Source organism: Heptranchias perlo, chromosome 1 (genome assembly GCF_035084215.1).
Source record: "Heptranchias perlo isolate sHepPer1 chromosome 1, sHepPer1.hap1, whole genome shotgun sequence".
Lineage (NCBI taxonomy): Eukaryota > Metazoa > Chordata > Chondrichthyes > Hexanchiformes > Hexanchidae > Heptranchias > Heptranchias perlo.
In genome coordinates this window covers 136349693-136373132 of record NC_090325.1, presented here as the reverse complement: position 1 = coordinate 136373132, position 23440 = coordinate 136349693, and the positions used below count along the sequence as shown (strand labels likewise).

General features: G+C 43.1%; 1 protein-coding gene across 2 annotated transcripts in view; it reads right to left on the bottom strand.

Moving 5' to 3' along the window:
- Positions 1 to 4739: 4739 nt before the first annotated feature.
- sorcs2 (sortilin-related VPS10 domain containing receptor 2) overlaps positions 4740 to 23440 on the bottom strand; it is a 598225-nt gene continuing 579524 nt past the window's right edge. Inside the window, exons 26-27 of one of the 2 annotated variants that reach the window (XM_067991267.1) lie at positions 11539 to 11696; positions 4740 to 8923 (exon numbers count right to left, since the gene is read on the bottom strand). In XM_067991267.1, coding sequence (XP_067847368.1) covers positions 8859 to 8923; positions 11539 to 11696 — 223 coding nt within the window. In that variant the 3' untranslated portion in view covers positions 4740 to 8858. The remainder of the gene's footprint in view (positions 8924 to 11538; positions 11697 to 23440) is intronic. The other variant, XM_067991275.1, reaches the window with a different exon arrangement.

Below are 23440 nucleotides of genomic sequence, written 5' to 3'. Positions count from 1 at the left end.
CTCTCGGGGGGGAGGAGCTAAATACGATTAAAATCACTCAGGAGATGGTACTCAGTAAAATAATGGGACTCAAGGCGGATAAATCCCCTGGACCTGATGGCTTCCATCCTAGGGTCTTGAGGGAAGTGGCAGTAGGGATTGTGGATGCTTTGGTGATAGTTTTCCAAAATTCCCTGGACTCAGGAGAGGTCCCGGCAGATTGGAAAACTGCTAATGTAACACCGTTATTTAAAAAGGGTAGTAGGCAGAAGGCTGGAAATTATAGGCCAGTTAGCTTAACATCTGTGGTGGGTAAAATTTTGGAGTCTATTATTAAGGAGACAGTAACGGAACATTTAGATAAGCATAATTTAATAGGACAAAGTCAGCATGGCTTTATGAAGGGGAAGTCATGTCTGACAAATTTGCTTGAGTTCTTCGAGGATATAACGTATAGGGTGGATAAAGGGGAACCAGTGGACATAGTGTATTTAGACTTCCAGAAGGCATTCGACAAGGTGCCACATAAAAGATTATTACTTAAGATAAAAAATCACAGGATTGGGGGTAATATTCTGGCATGGGTGGAGGATTGGTTATCGAACAGGAAGCAGAGAGTTGGGATAAATGGTTCATTTTCGGACTGGCAACCAGTAACCAGTGGTGTTCCACAGGGGTCGGTGCTGGGTCCCCAACTCTTTACAATCTATATTAACGATTTGGAGGAGGGGACCGAGTGCAACATATCAAAATTTGCAGATGATACAAAGATGGGAGGGAAAGTAGAGAGTGAGGAGGACATAAAAAACCTGCAAGGGGATATAGACAGGCTGGGTGAGTGGGCGGAGATTTGGCAGATGCAATATAATATTGGAAAATGTGAGGTTATGCACTTTGGCAGGAAAAATCAGAGAGCAAGTTATTTTCTTAATGGCGAGAGACTGGAAAGTACTGCAGTACAAAGGGATCTGGGGGTCCTAGTGCAAGAAAATCAAAAAGTTGGTATGCAGGTGCAGCAGGTGATCAAGAAAGCCAACGGAATGTTGGCTTTTATTGCTCGGGGGATAGAATATAAAAACAAGGAGGTATTGCTGCAGTTATATAAGGTATTGGTGAGACCGCACCTGGAATACTGCATACAGTTTTGGTCTCCATACTTAAGAAAAGACATACTTGCTCTCGAGGCAGTACAAAGAAGGTTCACTCGGTTAATCCCGGGGATGAGGGGGCGGACATATGAGGAGAGGTTGAGTAGATTGGGACTCTACTCATTGGAGTTCAGAAGAATGAGAGGCGATCTTATTGAAACATATAAGATTGTGAAGGGTCTTGATCGGGTGGATGCAGTAAGGATGTTCCCAAAGATGGGTGAAACTAGAACTAGGGGGCATAATCTTAGAATAAGGGGCTGCTCTTTCAAAACTGAGATGAGGAGAAACTTCTTCACTCAGAGGGTGGTAGGTCTGTGGAATTTGCTGCCCCAGGAAGCTGTGGAAGCTACATCATTAGATAAATTTAAAACAGAAATAGACAGTTTCCTAGAAGTAAAGGGAATTAGGGGTTATGGGGAGCGGGCAGGAAATTGGATATGAAGCTGAGTTCGGATCGGTCAATGCCCTGTGGGTGGCGGAGAGAGCCCAGGGGCTATGTGGCCGGGTCCTGCTCCGACTTCTTGTGTTCTTTGGATTTGTGGTTGGGATCAGATCAGCCATGATCTTATTGAATGGCGGAGCAGGCTCGAGGGGCCGATTGGCCTACTCCTGCTCCAATTTCTTATGTTCTTATGTTCTTATGTTCTTATTATTTCATGTTCACAGGCTCCGACATCGAACCTGATTTGACATTGTTGATGATTTTAGATTAAGAAATCCACTCTGGCTTTTCACTGCAAATAAAATGGCTGCAATTTTCAGTGATTTTTACAATAATTTCTCAGTATTGAAAAATCACAAGATACACCTTTTTCCCCCTTAATGTTAAAATATAAAATCCTCTTGGAATCATAGAAAGTTACGGACAGAAGGAGGCCATTCGGCCCATCGTGCCAGCCGAAAAAGAGCTATCCAGCTTAATCCCACTTTCCAGCACTTGGTCCATAGCCCTGTAGGTTACAGCACTTCAAGAGTACATCCAAGTACTTTGTAAAATGAGTTGAGGGTTTCTGCCTCCACCACCCTTTCAGGCAGTGAGTTCCAGACCCCTACCACCCTCTGGGTGAAAAAAATTCTCCTCAGCTCTCCTCCAATCCTTCTACCAATTACTTTAAATATATGCCCCCTGGTCACTGACCCCTCTGCTAAGGGAAATTGATCCTTCCTATCCACTCTATCTAGGCCCCTCATAATTTTACACACCTCAATTAAATCACCCTTCAGCCTCCTCTGCTCCAATGAAAACAACCCCAGCCTATCCAATCTTTCCTCATAGGTAAAATTCTCCAGTCCTGGCAATATCCTCGTAAATCTCCTCTGAACCTCTCTAGTGCAATCACATCTTTCCTGTAATGTGATGACCAGAACTGTACACAGTACTCAAGCTGTGGCCTAACTAGTGTTTTATACAGTTCTAGTATAACCTCCCTGCTCTTATATTCTGTGCCTCGGCTAATAAAGGAAAGTATCCCTTATGCTTTTTTACCACCTTATCTACCTGTCCTGCTACCGTCAGGGATCTGTGGACATGTACTCCAAGGTCCCTCTGTTCCTCTACACCTCTCCGTATCCTCCAATTTATTGTGTACTCCCTTGCCTTGTTTGCCCTCCCCAAATGCATTCCCTCACACTTCTCTGGATTGAATTCCATTTGCCACTTTTCTGCCCACCTGACCAGTCCATTGATATCTTCCTGCAGTCTACAGCATTCCTCCTATCAACCACATGGCCAATTTTTGTACCATCTGCAAGCTTCTCAATCATGCCCCTTACATTTAGGTCTAAATCATTAATATATACCACAAGAAGCAAGGGACCTTGTACTGAACCCTGTGGAACCCCACTGGAAACAGCCTTCCAGTCACAAAAACACCCGTCGACCATTACCCTTTGCTTCCTGCCACTGAGCCAATTTTGGATCCAACTTGCCACTCTCCCTTGGATCCCATGGGCTTTTACTTTTCTGACCAGTCTGCCATGTGGGACCTTGTCAAAAGCCTTGCTAAAATCCATGTAGACTACATCAAACGTATTACCCTCATCGACCATCCTTGTTACCTCCTCAAAAAATTCAATCAAGATAGCTCTTCTCCGCCTCCCCCTCACCCAGTTGCCCCTAAGCCACGTGTTGACAGGCAGGCAGGCTGCACGCAGACCTGCTAATGCTGATTGGAACCAAAGCCTAGAAGGCACATGTGCAGCCAAGGATGCCTATATCTTTGGGGGGCTTCCTATGTTTCACTGGTTGGCATCATCCCACAGCACAACAGCTGGCAGAGTGTTTCTTCTCCCACAAAGGCTTGATATTCAGGTTCCTAGGTTATCTGATGTACAACACTGCCACTCCTTATATAACACAATACACATAACGGTTGATTTCTTAGCTAAGACACTTTTTAAAATCAATGATGCTGGAACTTATTTCTATATTCTTGCTACAGTTTTGTGAAACACTGAAACTTTTAAAAGGCAGAGGTTAACTTCACTGTCTGCCTATCGAAACAAGAAGTACACCAAGACTAGAACGCCTAATTGGTACAACATTCTAGAACAGACTTTTATTTTACAGAATAAAAACATTTCATTTGGAAACACAGATGAAGTGCACCCTTCATATTCTCAAAATGCTAATTTTTTTTCTCAAAAGCCTTTTGTCCTTGACAAAACTGAAAATCATCATAAGAGTATTGAATTTAGATATGTATTAGCTTCTGAACATTTTAGATCACCAGCTGAAAGCTTCAATAGTGCAAGAGGTCATTTTTAAAGGGCTTCTTACTGCCAGGTTTTATGTCATAGTTTTAACACCTCAGTACAACATACAACTATACATATCCACAAATTATTCAAAGAATACAGCAAAATAATGCCATGAGATGCTTTTTATTTTACAGTTCTTTTTGTGACATCCATTTTCTACATTTTGCAGGTATACGACCAACTGCAATGCAAGCTGGGAACGTATTTCCTCTCTTTTCTCCCTTGTTCAGCAAACAAAAAGAATCAACAGGACTATCCTGGCATCACTTTCCTTGCAGATCGGCTGATTTTTAAGTTCCTCCATGACTAATAATTGATATTTACAGACTGATCAAATAACACACACCCCACAACACAAATATCGTCTAGCGTCACAACAGATATCGGGTGTCATGGAAACTTTTGCTTTAAAGTATAAAAAATAAATACACCTTTGAACTAAAACCTTGCAAGTAGCTATAATAACACTGTAATTTTTTTACCATTGCATGAGCACTGACCTGAAAGGTTCATAATCTTCGAGAAATTACACTGGCAAATAGAACTGAAGACTACTGCCTTCCGATTGGCTACTTCTCACCCCTGATATCAAAAGTGCTCAAACAACTAAATGTTAAGTGTTCATCCAACGTGTATATTTATTTGTGTCAAACATCAAATATTGTTGCACATTTATGGGTCAATTATGTAACCCTCAAAGGAATATTTTAGTCATGTGAATCCCTCAAAACAACCAATATTTGTACAATGCAGTAGTAGGTCTTTTGGTTTCTGTATTAAATGTTACTAAAAGTAAAACCATAATACATTCCACAGTAATGTGAAATACAATAAGGAACCAACATTGAGTGCAGTTTGGATCCATGTGTTTATTAAACAAAATTTCAAGTGCATTCACGTTCACAAAGGCATACCTTTGAATGCGATCGAATACACAGCACGTTACTTAGTTTGACAGCTTGTAAAAATTAATTATGCCCAGTGCATTAATCAAAATATAAAGATTGAAAAGATCCCGTTTAACAAAATAAGTACCGCATTCAGGCATTTACGTGCACATACCTCTGTGCACTGAAATTAAAACAGACACAAACAATTAAAAGATTATCGATTACACTGTGCAATCAGATCGTAGATTTGTGTTAACAATTATAAGTAGCATCTCCAAACAAATAAATATACAGAGTTCATCTTTTTGTTGCAACAAGTAGGCCTAGCAGTCTACAAACATTACTATAACTATCGAAAGAAAATTGTGACCTGGGAAATTATATACAAAAGCAATGTACAAATAACAGACTCAGTTTACCAATCGTACAATTCATGTGGGCATATCTGTGTTGTGCAGTGTTGCACAAGTGCACCAAATGAACAGGCTTTCTTGACCCACAGGTAATCAAAATGTTTTCACTTAACTGCCTCTCCCTGCACCAACTGTGAGGCAGGACTCTCAATTAATGAATGAAAAAGGCATTCTTACTGTTGGAAATCCAATGGTGACTTGGCCATGTTTATAGAGACCTTCCAGTGTGAATGAGTGAGTGAATGTGTTTATCAATAAAAGTGTTTTAAATTTTTTTATATATAATTAATTTTTTTTATTAAACACTTGATAATTTGAATTACATAAAAGCGCCCTTTCAAAATGTACTATACAAACAGCTATTGTTGCCAATTTGAAAATAAAACACACGGCTGTAAATACATTTGGTATCTGGTAAATTAGAGTACGGTCGCGAGCACAGGTGGTTAAAAAAAAGGTGTACACTGAATCTTTCAAATAGCATTAGAGGCAGCACAATAGCCTAGTGGTAAGGGCACTGGTTTCACAACCAGACCACCTGAGTCAGCGTCAAATAACTCCCTAATATCCCACAAGCTAGAATTCTGCGCTAGTCATTACAGAACCACAGATAATCCATATTACATCATCCCTGGACTCCTGGGTGCAATGTTTTCTTCAAAAAGCTTAATTGAGAATGTTTTACATTAGTGCACCATATAGAATGAGCTTTGTTGACCTGTACATTTTTATATCCTATCAGATTTCCACAGCTACCGAGCTTCCTCCTCAGGAGGGCAACGGCAGCCTGGGCTGGACAACTCCTTGACAGCTCTTGATGCCACACTGTGATTGGCTGATAGAGAGTACACTTTTGCAGAGTGGAATGGGACTCCCTTTCTTTTCATGTTTCTCCTGACGTACCAAGGTGTAGAGCTCGCTACCATCAACAGAGCTCAGGACACTCACCAACTGCATTGAGTCAAGTTCTGATCACAGCACAGGTTGGGCCTAGAGCCAGGGGGTGGGGTGAATTTCCTCAGTGTCTCCCGCTCTGCCACCCATTTACACCCGTAAACAGGGTTTCTGACGAAGCTTTGGTGATAGAGCGGGAGAATTTCTGAGGGTGTTCGACCCCAGGCCTTTTCAATAAGTGTTCAACTGTCTGCTACTGTGCTACCCTTATTGCTGATGTTTAAGATCAACTTGGCACCAATTCCAGAGTTTCTGAAAGGGCCTGGTGGGAATGGGCTACCAAAAGCTGGGCTGCTAGGTGAAGCACTTTGTAGAAGAGAGCCTTGTCCGCCAATCACAGATTCAGTCACATTAATGGCAGTCCATGGCTTGCAACTACTCAACCTCCCAGCTGAAAGAGATGGCAGGGAGACAAGAGGCCTCGTAGGGAAAGGATAGAAATTAAGGAGGAGAAAAGCATGCCAGGCCAAGACTAAGTTAAAGATGGCCTGTAAAGCACTGTCCAAAACTGATACAACAGAGCTCTTTGTTCCAAAACGTCCACAAGAAATATATGTACATGTGACCTAAGCCAGAATAATATCTGGCTTACTCTCAGTAGCTATACTTTAGGAAGACATGTCGCTGATCCATTCATTCTCAGGAACAGCCTTGTCAGCAATGGTTAACAAGTCCTGAAGTGTGTAGCTCTGCACTGATGCCAGTTCAGTTTCCATTACATAGAATTTTACAACACAGAAACAGGCCATTCGGCCAAACAGGTCTATGCCGGTGTTTATGCTCCACACGAGCCTCCACCCACCTTACTTCATCTCACCCTATCAACATATCAGTCAGTGCTGTGATAAGTGGATGATTTGTACAGCAAAGGATGTTGTAACGGCCATTACGAACAGCTTCAAATAGAAACAGTGGATGAAATGGGGTCTTCAGTGTAGCAATGAGACCTGACCAGTAGTGGCAGGAATCTTGCATCAGACTGTACTGATCCCATGAGAGAGAGAGGGAGAGAGAGAAAGAGACAGAGAAAGAGAGAGAGAGAGGGAGAGAGAGCGAGAGAGAAGGGGGAGAGCAAGGGATACAGTTACAGTTTAACTCACAGGTTTGAGCATTTTTACACAAGGAAAGTTACTAGTGACATTGTACTTCTATCACAGCTATAGGGAATTATATCCCATAGCCCTGCAAATTTTTCCTTTTCAAGTATTTATCCAATTCCCTTTTGAAAGTTATTATTGAATCTGCTTCACCACCCTTTCAGGCACTGTATTCCAGATTATAACAACTCGCTGCGTAAAAAAATTGCTCCTTATCTCCCCTCTGGTTCTTTTGCCAATTATCTTAAATCTGTGTCCTCTGGTTATAGACCCTCCTGCCAGTGGAAACAGTTTCTTATTATTTGCTCTATCAAAACCATTTATAATTTTAAACACCTCTATTAAATCTCCCCTTAACCTTCTCTGTTCTAAGGAGAACAACCCCAGTTTCTCTAGTTTCTCCACATAACTGAAGTCCCTCAACCCAGGTACCATTCTAGTAAATCTCTTCCACACCCTCTCCAAGGCCTTGGCATCCTTCCTAAAGTGTAATGCCCAGAATTGGACACATTACTCCAGCTGAGGCCTAACTACTTGGATAACTGAGCTGGTTTATTTCCATTTGGAGGAAAATTCACAGAAAAGTGCCAGTTCAACTCAATGAAACTGATTTCCAATAGTGTCCCTCAAAATCTACAACGGTTGTTTTAAGTTGAACCTGCAGAAATGTAGTTTTATTCAATCTTTGAGGGCTGACAGATGAGCAAAAGTTACAGCCAATTAATTTATAGCCTGTACTGTATCTCATTGGACTGTCCACTAAAATGGATGGTCAAATCAAATGATTACCTCGTCAGCAGCAATAAGCTCTGCAGGATCACAGACACAAGAGAACATCAAAAGTTTACATCATACCTTAGGGGAAAAAAGTCTAAAAAAATAGAAATTAATTGGAGAAACAGAATGAAAATTCATGAAAAATTACAAGAGGATGGGAATGTCTTGGGAATGAGTTGGAACACCATGGGGTAAATTTTTGTTTTTCCCACAATGGAAGGGGGTCGACAGGCGGAGTGGGTTGCTGGTCCTTTATAGAACCTGCTCGATTTTCATCCCATTGATTGGCAGGTTCTATAACATGCGGTGAGGACGAAAATTTACCCCTGTATGTTTGACCAAACTAGATCGTTTGACAACCAAAGTGAGGATTAACAGCTTATTCACCCTTTTCAAAACACGTCAGAAAATTTTTCAGATGTACAAAATGTACTTATTGGAATGGAAATAATGTGACTGTCCATATTGGAAAGTGGCAATTGATATGCAATGTAACTTTCTTTTCTCAAACAGGATGCAAGAAGAGAAAGAGAGAGGTTCACATTATAATATATTGAAGGCGGCTTGTTCTCCTTTGCGGTAGAGTTCATTCACAGGAAGATGGCGTGCCTGGTATGGCAGAGATAGCTTCAGGGTTCTGTACTGTGAGGCCACTCTCTCTGTAAGGGTGCTTCTAACACACTGATGCTTGATTGAAGACTTTGTAACTATTGGAGGCAAGATTTTCCACAGTCCCATCATCACAATGGAGTTCATCTCACTGCCTCACTTCCTCCCATCCCCAAGAACAACAAAATAAAATGGAGGTGAGTCTTAACACTTCATCCAGAGCAAACATCAGCTACTCAAGTAATTGTGCGTTTCCCGAGAGTTTATGCTGAGAACCACAGTGGAGTGACTACCTGTAACAAAGAATAAAAGAAAGACCAAAAAAAAAGGTACTGTTGATGATTTGGGCATTTTTGTATCCTGATGTCCAGAGATGTTCCGAATCTCCGTACTCCATCATCAGTAGGAGACAATGACCAGATTATTGGTCTCACGTGAAGTGAGCAGCAACACGCCCCCGAAGATGAAGGCTCGATGCAGCTCGCCGGCCCGCAGATAAATACTGGGGGAGGGGAGGCGAACAGGAGGTGGGGGGGGAGGTGGAGGGGGAGAGGAGGGAGGGAGGGAGGGAGGGGAGGGGGACGTGGGTCGGCAGTGGTCTGCAGTAACACTGTTGCGGATCACTCCTGCTCCTCTTGGCTCCACATTAGGGTAAATTAAAAAAACTAAAACTTACCTGTGCTTTGGCGGCCTACAGTGGTCCCTTTAAGGACCACTGGTTAGACTGTTGTAGGCCTGGAAATATTTAGTGAAGCATGTGCGGCGCAGTTTTTGCCAAATTTGGCATCAAGCTCCTAAAAGAGGCCATGGACACCTGTTTAGCATTTTCAAGGGACCTAATGACTGTTTTAGACAATTTGGCAGCCAGTGCGCTTCCGAGGGGGATCATTCATGGGCAATTGCGTCAGGAAATTGGTCCACTCAATCCCCATTTTTTGCCCAGAAATCGGGCGCGATGGGACTAATATTTCTCCCAATAAGATTCGAAGTGTCCAATCAGTTTTGCTGAGCTTCAACCTAAATTTGGAAAGTCTCTGTAACCCTCCCTGCTTCACTGATTAAAGCAGATGGATAATGTAGGTCAGAGTAGGAGTCGGACTTTTGGCCTCTGACTTCCGAGTGTTGAACCTATTTTCCAAGGTGCCCACTATTAAGGCTACAGCATGACTAGAAAGTCAGACCATTAAGTCTTTTGTCATACACTGCAATATTTTTGTACAATGCCAAAACATACCAATTCTGTATAGAAGTGATACATTATGCTGCATTATCCCTATGCAACACTGGAGTGTACAGGAATGCAAATCTGTGGTAGCTTAGTAGTATTGTCTCCAAAAATAAAAAACAGAATTTCTTTCTCAACCCGTTTATCAGGCTACAGGAAATCAGAAGATATAACACAAAGAATGTTTCGCACAATGCAAGACTATTAGTACATGTGCACAAAATTAATTTTGGTGAGAAACAGTTGTAATTGGGGCAAATTTAAATTTGTGAACATAGCAAAATGCATCTAACAGTGAAAATTTTCCGATTTACTATATTTTTTCCAAGTACCCGGTGGTCTTCTTACTGTCATTTAGAACAATTAAAAATAATTAAGCAAAGAATTATGAACCTTTATAAAACACTGGTTCAGCCACAACTGGAGTATTGTGTCCAGTTCTGGGCACTGCACTTTAGGAAAGATGTGAAGGCCTTAGAGAGGGTACAGAAAAGATGTACTAGAATGATTCCAGGGATGAGGGATTTTAGTTACGTGGATAGACTGGAGAAGCTGGGGTTGTTCTCCTTGGAACTGAGAAGGTTGAGAGGATATTTGATAGAGGTGTTCAAAATCATGAAAGGTCTAGACAGACTGGATAGAGAGAAACAGTTCCCATTTGTGGAAGGGTCAAGAACCAGAAGGCATAGATTTAAGGTGATTGGCAAAAGAACCAAAGGTGACATGAGGAAAAACTTTTTTACACAGCGAGTGGTTAGGATCTGGAATGCACTGCCCGAGGGGGTGGTGGAGGCAGATTCAATCATGGCCTTCAAAAGGGAACTGGATAAGTACTTGAAAGGAAAAAATTTGCAGGGCTATGGGGATAGGGCGGGGGAGTGGGACTAGCTGGATTGCTCTTGCATAGAGCTGGCGCGGACTCGATGGGCCGAATGGCCTCCTTCTGTGCTGTAACCTTTTCATGATTCTATATTGAATGCAAAATCATGTCTCATACTCAGCTGGCAATATGCATTATGAGAATGTGCACAAAAGATATAATTTAAGTTAAGAAATGGGCTAAATAGCAGCAACATCAATGAATAGTTACCAGTTATTCTGAGTTTAAACAAATTACCCTGTGCAGTTCATTGTAATCTACAAAGTGCGTAAAATAAAAATCAACTTTCCCTAACTGCTGACAGATAGTGGGGCAAAATTTAACCTGGCTAAACTGGCATTAATGGGGTGGCAACAGCCTCAAAATAGGTTCAGTAGACTTACCACCCCGTTAATGCCACCATTTTTAAAGGGTCCTTTCCATGGGCAGCTGAACGCCTGCCTGTTTTAGGTAGTAGACCTCTTGATTATGCAAATTGGGGTCCTATTATGTAGTTAGGACCGTGACTGCAATTTTCAGAGACACATGGGCGGGGTGTGCACCATGCATGCTCCCCCTTTGTGTCCTCATGTTGAGCAGCCTAACCAGCAATCCTTAAAGGGACCACTGCTGGCTGATCCAAAAATAGCCCAGAAAAGTTACATTTTTGTGGAGCAAGGAGGAGCACGCCATAAAAATAATGCAGCTCACTGCCGGCCCAAAATTACTTAAATAAAACCCAAACAGAAACATTTTAACAAGGCAAGTTTGATTCCAAATATCATTGTTTAGAATAAGGAGAGAAACTGAAAAAAACAGGCTACCTCTTCCGTTACCTAGCGTCTGGGAGTCCAAATCATCATCGATATACTCTTCCCCTTGTATGATGTGCTGTGTGTCTTCACTGTGATTGACAGGGCTGGTCATTTCCTGCTCCTTTTCATTATGCATCTGAGCATAAACATTCCGCCCAGGAATCTTCCTGCAACACAGAGGGCGCATATATCTACTGTCAGCACGTATTAAGATCTCCATGGCGATAGTTTTTTTTTGTTTAAATTAGAATTATAAGGGGTAATCTTTTGACTTTGTCCTCCCAGTATCGAGCCTTGCCCAATGGAAGCCCATATTGTAAACTGGGGTGTGCGCTGGTCATGATTTTCCTACTATTTAAATGAATGGGAGCAAAATCATGCACAGTGCAGGTTTGGAAAGTTACTCCTATAGTCTAGTGCGAAGTACTAAGAATTGTAATTCCTCTTGGTGAGCACCAGCAAATGATTGCTTTTATTAAGCCGGTGTTAATTGTGCTAATAATGGTGCAGTAGCATTGCCAGTACTGGTAAAATATAGGCAAGGCCAACTCATCCTCGTGGTTCCAAATCGTTAGAAACATGCAGAATCGAAGTGAGTTCAGTGTTATAATGCTGCATATAATTCTTTAACATTGTTAGCGTAAAATTTGGGCGGTTGGGTTAAAGGCAACGATGAAGTGACTATTGGGTACATGGCGGTGGTCTTTACCCTAAAACCACACCGAAATGCGCTTTGTGTAGATTAGACTAACCCTAATTAAAACATAACACTTGACTACTAACAAAATGGACACTACTAAACAAAATGGATTCTGTGACTGTGGGAAAGACAGTTATAAGTGCTGAGTTTGTATATTCCAAAACTGACTTACAGTCTGGGAATACAAAAGACATTTCACAACGAACTGATAAAACTATAGAACCAGACTGCATGAAACAAAGGCATGCTGTCTTAAGGTGATAACAGTTGTTTTAATATGATTGGAAGTCCGTAGTTGCTGTGCGGGCTTAATTGGTTAATGTGTAAACAGTCCGTTGTTGCTGTGCGGGCTTAATTGGTTAATGTGTAAACAGTCCGTTGTTGCTGTGCGGGCTTAATTGGTTAATGTGTAAACAGTCCGTTGTTGCTGTGCGGGCTTAATTGGTTAATGTGTGTAATCAAGATTAATGATGTAAAAGCTACTGAAAGTCTGTATTTTAAAGGTATAAAAAGCGTGACAACCATTTTAAAGTGGAGGAGGTAGTTGCGACGCTGCGGAGCGTCCAGTTCTTCTCCCAAAGTACTTTGTCCAATAAACTGCATGTTGAATCTTTAAGTCTGACTCCGAGTGGTGATTTTCCCACAACAACATCTTCCAGTTCTGACGAAAGGTCCTCGACCTGAAACGTTCTCCACAGTCGCTGCCTGACTTGCTGAGCTTCTCCAGCATTTCCTGTTTTTTTTTCAGATTTCCAGCATCCGCAGTATTTTGCTTTGTTATGCTGCCTGTCTTGCATCAGTACATCACGGTTTTTGCCAAGATGAGCAGTATAGTTCCCCCTGAAGTAAATATTTTTTATTTGTTCTTGGGTTTTTGGCATCACTGGCAAGGCCACATTTATTGCACATTCCTAGTTGCCCTGATAAGGTGGTAATGGGCCATTTCCTTGAACTACTGCAGTCCTTGTGGTGATGGTGCTCCCACAATGGTGTTAGGTAAGGATTTCCAGGATTCTGACCCAGCAATGATGAAGGAAGGGGGATATATGTCCAAGTCAGGATGGCGTGTGACTTGGAGGGGAACTCGGAGGTGATGGTGTTCCCATAACCTTGCAGCTTTTGCTCTTCTCGGTGGTAGAGGTTGCAGGTGCTGTCTAAGTATCCTTGGTAAGTTGCTGCAGTGCATTCTGTAGATCAGATGTACTTAAGCCACAGTACACTGGTGGTGGAGAAGATGGAGTTTGAGCCCAGCAGCAGGGGCACCAATCAAGCGAACTGCTCTATCCTGGATGTATCGAGCTTCTTGAGTGTTGTTGCAGCTGCACTCATCCAGATGAATAGTGAGCATTCCATCACACTCCTGACATGAGCCTTGTAGATGGAGGACAGGCTTTGAGGGGTCAGGAGGTGAGCTACTCATTGCAGAGTCCCCAGGCTCTGTCTTCCTCTAGTAGCCATGGTGTTGATATGGCTAGTTCCGTTCAGCTTCAGCCCCAGAATGCTGATGGTGGGAGACTCGGTGATGTTGGTGCCAATGTAGGACAAGGGGAGAAGGCTGGGCCTTCCCTCAGAATCGTAGAATGATACAGCATTACTCTCTGCTTTCTACCCCTTAGCCAATTTTGTATCCATGCTGTCACTGTCCCTTTAATCCCATGGACTTTAATTTTGCTCACATGTCTATTATGTGGTACTTCATCAAACACCATTTGAAGGTCCATATACACAACATCAACCCTCTCTGCTACTTCACCAAATAACTCAATCAAGTTAGTCAAACATGATTTGCCTTTAACAAATCTGTGCTGGCTTTCACTTTGTCTTCTGGCACCATCTCCATATCTAAGGAGGATTGGAAGATTGTGGCCAGAGCCTCTGCAATTTCCACCCTTACTTCCCTCAGTAACCTAGGATGCATCTCATTCGGATTGGGTAACTTTACTACTTTGAGTACTGCCAATCTTTTAAGTACTTCCTCTTTATCTATTTTTATCCTATCCAATATCGCTGCTACCTCCTCCTTTACTACTACAATGGCAGCATCCTCTTCCCTGGTGAAGACAGATGCAAAGTTCTCATTTAGTACCTCAGCCATGCCCTCTGCCTCCACAAGATCTTCATTTTGGTCCCTAATTGGCCCCACTCTTCCTTTGACTACCCTTTTACTATTTATATGTTTACTGAAGACTTATGGGTTTCCTATTATGTTACCCACTAATCTATTCTCTCTTTACCCCACTTATAGATCCCCTTTCTGTATTCAGCCTGGTTCTCCACTGTATTATGAACCTTACATTTGTCATGAACCTCTTTTTTCTGTTTCTTGTTGGAGATGATCATTACCTGGTACTTACGTGGCACAAATGTTACCTGCCATTTGTCAGCCCAAGTCTTGATGTTATGCAGGTCCTATTATAGGCTGGCATGGGCTCCTTCATTATCAGAAGAGATGCAAATGGAGCTGAACACTGTGGAATCATAGTGAACAGCCCCACTTCTAACCTTATGATGGAGGGATTGGTCTAACTGTTTGCAGTTTTCCCTATTTTGCACTCTTGCTAAGCTTTAATGAAAACTCAAAAAGAAAAACAAAACAGCCTGCAATTGGATTTTAAGAAAGACAAAACAGCCTGCAATTGGATTTTAAATGGACAGTAAAAATATTTTTGAGGCCAATAAATTCAGTTCAAATTTTAGGGAAGTCCTAAAATCTGAAATTACTTACCCTGCTATCCATCATCTACCACAGCAGAGCAAATTCAGACAGTTTGCATGACATCATTAGATCTCAAAACAGAATGAAAGGCCTCCTATGATTTGTAATAGATAATGCATAATATGAAGGCAGTTTCTAGCAAGGCCTTTCATTTTTGATAAAACGAGCACTCAAGCACTTTGCTCTAATTCAACACACTTTGGGATTGCATTGTGTCATTTGCAGACTGGAGATTTTGGTGGCGTGTGAGCCTCTAAAAGCTCTAACTTCAGGGAGGACACAGCGGGGTAGAAATTAGTCTGGGTCTGTCTTCAGGTGATGAAGGAGGAAAGCTCCGAAAGCTTGTGATTCCAAATAAAGCTGTTGGACTATAACCTGGTGTTGTAAGACTCCTTACATTTGTCCACCCCAGTCCATCACTGGCATCTCCACATCAGAGAATTTTAGAAATTGAGATGCCCGTTGCATATGATTTTCTGACCATTCAAATTAATGGCGGGAATATCATGTGTTTCCAGTGGACGGGGCTCCCTCCTGGGAGCACAGTGTCAGAATATTACTCCGATAGCTACTGGGGAGTTGTACATGGCAATGTACCACCAAGTGAAGTCATCAAATGAAAAAGCTGAATTACTTTAATTAGATTTAATCAGCTGGAAATTAGACCCTTTACCTATTACAGATAGAATCGCACAAATTGGAATCCTTACTTAAGAGAAGCAGGAAGATTTCCAAAGGAGATTGGATTCACTGCGGAGTACACAATGAGGAGGTGAGCCTCTACCACTGGGATGACCGTGGGTCCAACAAAACTCAGTCCATTAGCAGCCCGACTGCTGAGCAGTTTTGAACTCGATCTCTTGCAATTCAAGAGCTTGGCAGGAAGTCAGAAAGCAGTTTTGCGACATCAAATAGATTGTTAAAATGGTGTGCACAGAAGGGGGCTGACTTTGTAGATTACTGGGGAATGTTCTCAGCTAGAAGGAACAGGTAGTGTGGTCTGCACAGAACCAGGGTTAAGATGCTGGTGCAAAACACTGGGATTAATTCAAGCAGAATTGGACGGAATGGGTAAACACAGATTAGCAAATGAGTAAGAGGTAGAGGAAAATAATGTTTAGGGCAAAGAAATGGTAATATAATAAATGATCACATAAGTTTAAGAAGGTGTTGATGGATAAACAAATGTTTAGTAATGCGAGGATAAGAATAAATAATTAGAATTAGAGATATCCACATCTAGAGAAAATTATTTGACATCACAGAAACATTGCTTTGAGCAGAAAACGGAGGAGTAAATACTTCACAAAGACAGACCTGTTAAACTGAGTGAAGGTGTAGCCTCACTGGTAAGGGATGGCATAACAACTATTAACAGCATGGATGTAACAGCAGAAAGGAAATGGTAGAAGCACTATGGACAGAAATTATAAATGTTAAAGACAACAAAGTATTCTAATAACTGGGAACTGCTCTCAACCACCATCTCAAAGTGAACAAATCGGTAGAGAGCAATTTAAGCATGTACTAGGGGCTGCATGGAATCATGTGAATTTCAATATCCCAGAAATAAGACCAGAAATAGAGGAAACATTATTTGTTTTAGGACTGCTTTAAGGATGTGCATGTGTAGTCTTGTCATGTTGTTGGAGCAATCTAGGCACAGCAGATTGGCAGAGAAGGAAAGGAGAAAGGAGTTACACACTGACCCTAAGTAGCTGGTGTATAAAGTGCAAATCACCTACATCTTAATAGAATGGATCTTCATATATGAATATGCATTATGCGGATGTAAAGAAAGAGAAAGAACATGCATTTATATAGTGCTTTATCATGTCCTCATGATATCCCAAAGTGCTTCACAATCAATAAATTACCTTTGAAGTGCAGTTACTGTTGTTATGTAGGTAAACACAATAGGATTTTACGCACATCAAGGACGCACAAACAGCAAACGCGGTGAATGACCAATTGATCTGTTTTTAATGCTGTTGATTGTGTGAGAAATGTTGGCCAGAACACTGGGAGAAGTCCCTGCTTTTCTTCAAATAGTGTCATGGAATAGATCCACCTGAACGACTCCATTTAATATTTTATCCAAAAGACGATACAACACTCCCTCAGTACTTCCATGAAGTGTCACCTTCGATTACTTACATGCATCACTCTGTGTCAACTTTAGAACCTTTAGCTATGGTGCGGGCCCATTGATGAACAGCTAACTGGTGCTCTTCAACTTTCAGGAATCAGGTCTAGGATGAAGTCCTCATGGGAGTGATATCACCTGTGTAATTACATTATGGAGTCCAGAAGGAGAAGGAGCAGGTGGCATAGAGTATGAAGACTGCTGAGACCTTGATAGCCACAGGTAATGAGGCATCAATCAAAAAGAGTGGCTCCAAGTCTATATGCAACTAATGGTACATGTCGTTGCTGAGCTAGAAACAGTGCAGGCATTGTCATTCTGTCAGTACCGCATAGTTGGTGTTTTGGTGGTAATATTTCTGTAAAGAGAACACCTCAACCTGGATCTTCTTCCTCTGTTCACTCCGTTGCCGTTCGGCAGCTGTTGCCCAACTGAACACTTTTAATTCTCATGAGACAAAGCAGCTGCTCATTACCGGGGTAGCCTATGTGTACAAGTGTGATTTAATCCCACTTCCATTGTGATTTCTAAGCACATGTGGATTATACTGGGATTTGATGTGGAAAATTCCAAATTGGCTTTTTATAAATCAGGGTTACACTGTAATAATTGGTTCAATTGTAGTTTAAGTTATTGTGCAATGATGCATTATAGCTGTGTTCAATCAGCTGCAGAAATTATACATTTATCCTGATTACACTAAAAGTAGTTAATGTCAATAAAAACTTTCCTCAATAAGCAGCAACCGACAGGATAATTTCACTCCAGATATTAATATCAAAGAGATAACAGCTCTTTGCCTCTGGTGTTTTTAAATATTTATCTAAGAACAGTTTGTCAAATTGTTTAAGGGGCTATTTGACATTCCTCAGTGATAAAATTTAGTTAACATATTTTCTGAAAATGACATAACCAGTCAGCACCTTGGCAAGTTCATTCTTGAAACTTTCCTCATCGTGTTTGGAACTTAGGCCTAGAAATTTGTACGAGGGTGTGAAGTCAGTGCTGCATACGCTCCACATGCCCGTTCGCGTGATCGCAGGGACCATGCGATATTGGTGCACCAGCTCATTCTCATTAAGCAGGCGTGCAGCCAGTGCTACCAGCAATGCTTGTTGGCTGCACGCTTGTTTGGGGGGGGGGGGGGGCGGGTGAGGGAGCAGGAGATCGGATATCTCTGACAAAATTTAAAGGAAGCCTGCACCTCTTAAAGGGGAGGTATCCTTTGGCTGCTGGCAGCAGGAAATGCTTTATATGGGTAAAAAGTGTCTGAAAGAGCTGCAGAACCAAGGGCCTCCAGATTTTCAGATGCAGCATTGGAGGCCCTAGTCGAGGAGTCAGCCGGAGGGAGGCACTGTTCCCCGAAGGCACAGAAGACTCTCCAGACAAATTCTACGGAGACAGCGAGAAGAGGGGACCGAAGAGATTGATGTGAGGAGCATGTCACAAGAAGTTTAATGACTTAAGTGGGGTTGTCAAGTTAAGACTCCTAACTCTCAGCTCTCTTTCTGCTCAGAGGAATATGGTATTGAGATAGAGGATCAGCCATGATCATATTGAATGGCAGAGCAGGCTCGAAGGGCTGAATGGCCTACTCCTGCTCCTATTTTCTATGTTTCTATGTAGACCTACATCACCTGTGGCCCCACTACTTCTCCCTCCCCTGCTTTGCTTCACTCTCCTGCATTCACTGCACCGCACTTCACTCCACCTCCTTCTGCTCCTACTGCCACACTCTCCTCACTATCTCACTTTCCCACACCTCATTCATCTCTTGCACAACATCTACACTATTCAACCTTGACATGCACATTCTCAAAACATCTCACAAAGCTACCACTAACACGCCCCCTTCTTTCTTGCCGGAGAAGCTATGAGTCAGCAGGCAGCCACCAGACATGGCCGAGGCTACATCTAGATCCTGTCCCCACTGGAAGAGCAGGTGCTGTGCATTGTGGGCAGGGGCGGGTCATGGCCATGGCAAGTGGCAACGCTGGAGGAGATGTCTCATAGGGTTTCTCCACATCTTACCCTCTTTTCACTTTCTCACTTCTATCTCAAACCTACACACTCTGCATGACAAACTGCTGCTGCTTTCAGCAGACATTCATCTCGCTTTGCTTACCCTTGACACTAAAAGCTAACCCTTGTCTATCTCTTGCATTTCAGGTACAGAAAACGTAGAGAGCCCAGACACAGCACAGGAAGAAGAGGGCAGCACCCAGCAAGATGCATCGTCACATGACCTTACCTCCGCAAGCACCAGCTCAGAGATCAGCACCACATGAAGTTTAGAGGGTAGGCTAGAGGGATCTTCACAGGGCGAGTCACTGAGCACAAGTGCGCATGAGCTAGGGCAGGGGGATAGGACGGCACAGGAACCAGCTTGCTGGAAGGCCCTGCTGCAGAGGGCTCAGATGCAGACCTCAGGGGTCTAGAGTACAGAAGAAGGCTGACAGCTATACACCAGGGACTGCTGAGTGCACTGGGAGGTCTGTCAGCCAGCTTGTCCACAATGGCACAAAGCATAGAGGAGTCCAGTACCAACTTGTGCCGGGCTTTCACGAAGGACAATGAGACCATGCAGGCAACCATGGAATGAGTGGTCAGCTCCATTAACACTGCAGTGGGACCCACAATGATGGAGTCTCTGGTGACAGCTTCCGACAGCTTCCATGACAGCTCACACTGCTGCCATCTTGACACTGGGGTCCAGCATTGATAGTGGCTTCCAGAATGTCACATCACTCCTGCACTCTGTTCTCACGCAGAGCAGTGGGAGTGCGGCGGTGCTGCCCCACGAGAGTGGCATTGGCTCCATGGGAGAGACACCTGCTGTCCTCTGCATTATCTGCTGCCCATCGTCTCAAACGAGCCGGACGTTGAGGGAGTGGTGTCCCTTTCTGTTGTCATAGATATCAGGCTCCTCACGTGGAGCACGCAGGGCAATATGTGTGCAGTCTATCACCTCTTGCACCCTTGGGAAGTCTGTAATGTGCACAAAGCCTGCTGCTCTCTCATCCTGCTTCACTTGGTCCATGGGGAAGGAGATGTAGATGCTTTTCCTGGAATACAGAGCATCTGTCGCCTCCCTTATACAGCAGTGGACAGCGAACTGGGAGTTGTTGCTGATGTCACTTGTTGCAGCCTGAAGGAAGCCTGTGGCATAAAAGTTAAAGGCCACAGTGACCTTGACAGCCACAGGCTGTGCTGTCCTTGCCTTGGTTTGGGACTCCAGTTAGGGCTGCAACAGGAGATAGCAGAAGTGTGCCCTGAAGACCCGTGCTGGGCAAGGCCACCTGTGCAGTGCCCTCCTCCTCCCTCTTCATAGAAATCATAGAAAATTTACGGCACAGAAGGAGGCCATTCAGCCCATCGTGTCCATGCCGGCTGAAAATGAGCCACCCAGTCTAATCCTGCTTTCCAGCACTTGGTCCGTAGCCTTGTAAGTCATGGCACTTCAGGTGCACACCCAGGTACTTTTTAAATGCGATGAGGGTTTCTGCCTCTACCACCCTTTCAGGCAGTGTGTTCCAGACCCCTACCACCCTCTGGGTGAATATTTTTTCCTCAGCTCTCCTCTAATCCTTCTACCAATTACTTTAAATCTATGCCCCCTGGTTATTGACCTCTCTGCTGAGGGAAATAGGTCCTTTCTATCCACTCTATCTAGGCCCCTCATAATTTTGTACACCTCAATTAAATCTCCCCTCAGCCTCCTCTGTTCCAAAGAGAACAACCCCAGCCTATCCAATCTTTCCTCATAACTAAAATTCTCCAGTCCTGGCAACATCCTCGTAAATCTCCTCTGTACCCTCTCTAGTGCAATGACATCCTTCCTATAATGTGGTGACCAAAACTGTACACAGTACTCATGCTGTGTCCTAACCAGTGTTTTATATGGTTCTAGCATAACCTCCCTGCTCTTGTATTCTATGCCTCGGCTAATAAAGGAAAGTATCCCATATGCCTTCTTAACCACCGTATCTACCTGTCCTGCTATCTTCAGAGATCTGTGGACAGGCACTCCAAGGTCCCTTTGTTCCTCTACACCTCTCAGTATCCTCCCATTTATTGTGTACTACCTTGCCTATCTTCCTGCAGTCTACAGCTTTCCTCCTCACTACTAACTGGTCACAATTTGTATCATCTGCAAACTTCTTAATTATGCCCCCTACATTTAAGTCCAAATCATTAATATATATCACAAAAAGCAAGGGACCCAGTACTGAGCCCTGCGGAACCCCACTGGATGTCACACGGGTGTCACAAAAACACCTGGCGACCATTACCCTTTGCTTCCTGCCACTGAGCCAATTTTGGATCCAACTTGCCACTCTCCCTTGGATCCCATGGACTTGTATTTTTTTGACCAGTCTGCCATGTGGGACCCTGTCAAAAGCCTTGCTAAAATCCATGAAGACTACATCAAATGCACCACCCTCATCGACCCTCCTTGTTATCTCCTCAAAAAATTTAATCAAGTTAGTCAGACACGATTTTCCCTTATCAAATCCACGCTGACTGTCCTTGATTATTCCATGCCTTTCTAAGTTACGGTTTATCCTGTCCCTCAGAATTGATTCCAATAATTTGCCCACCACTGAGGTTAGATTGACTGGCCTGTAACTACTCGGTCTATCCCTCGTTCCCTTTTTAAACAACAGTACAATGTTAGCAGTCCTCCAATCCTCCGGCACCACGCCCGTATCCAGTGAGGATTGGAAAATGATGGTCAGAGCCTCCGCTATTTTCTCCCTTGCTTCTTTTTCTATGTTGGAGAAAATGCCTGGGATACATTTCATCCGGGCCTGGTGATTTATCTACTTTCAAAGATGCTAATCCCCTTAATACTTCCTCTCTCACTAAGTTTATCCCATCCTATATTTCACATTCCTCCTCCTTAACTACAATGTCTGCATCGTCCCTCTCTTTTGTGAAGACAGACGCAAAGTATTCATTAAGAACCATACCCGCATTTTCTGCCTCCACACATAGGTTACCTTTTTGGTCTCTAATAGGCCCTACTCTTTCCTTAGTTATCCTCTTGCTCTTAATGTATTTATAAAACATCTTTGGGTTTTCCTTGATTTTACTTGCCAATATTTTTTATGCCCTCTCTTTGCTTTCCTAATTTCCTTTTTAATTTCGCCCCTGCACTTTCTATACTCCTCTAGGCTTTCTGCAGTATTGAGTTCTCGGCGTCTGACATAAGCTTTACTTTTCTGCCTTATCTTATCCAGTATGCTCCTTGACATCCAGGGGGCTCTAGATTTGGCAGCCCCCCCTTTTTTCTTTGTGGGAACATGTTTACTCTGCACCCCTTCAATCTTCCCCTTGAATGCCTCCCACTGCTCTGACATTGATTTACCTTCAAGTAGCTGTTTCCAGTCCACTTTTGCTAAATCACTTCTTAGCTTAGTAAAATTGGCCTTTCCCCAATTGAGAACTTTAACTCCTGTTCTATCTTTGTCCTTTTCCATAACTATGCTAAAACTAGCTGAATTATGATCACTACCACCAAAATGCTCTGCCACTGACACTCTTTCCACCTGCCCAGCCTCATTTCCTAAAACTCTTCTACCAGCTACTCCTGCACTTGGAGTCTTCTTTGCTGCTGCAGCTTTCCGTCCTCCTCCAGCCCCAAAGGCAGACCCAACAGAGATCACAGGAAGCAAATATGGTTGCAAGGCAAACAACCACTCCTGCACCTTCAAAAAGTTGCTGCCAGAACTCAGAATGCAGTTCTTCAACATAGAAAATTGCCCAAAAAGCCCAGAAGTTCACCAGCAGCTTAACAGGACAAACCAGTGAATGCCCTGAATGATCCTTTTAAATAATGCTCCTACAGGCTCCTTCCCAACTGTTAGTGCATGATTTGCTGGGTGAGGAGGAAATATCGATTCATAGACATACCAATTTTACAAAAGTACCCTACCAGCATTGTAGGACCCTTATTTACATATTACAATGACCTCTGTGCATATTTCCAGCAGGCACCCTGCATGACTACGGGGCGCCCGACCCAATATGGCATGCAGTGCGGATCGAGTGCTCACGTGCGGTACGCCATATTGGACCACTAGCCACATGCTTGGCACCTGAAAATCGGTCGCTGGCGATCAAATTTCTAGGCCTTTGTTTCTCCTTCCTCCTTTCATTCACAGCATCTTGCTCATTTAGGAAGGTGCAGCAGTCCAGTTGGTAAATTGGACAATATCAATGATGCTCTTCGGTTGCCTACTAGGAGGCATGTTTGACTGGTGCATAAAAGGACCACTACCCTCCCCAGTCCTCTGGCTGGTCTGGTCACGACTGGAAAAACTGCAACCTCACCCAGCAAAGATTT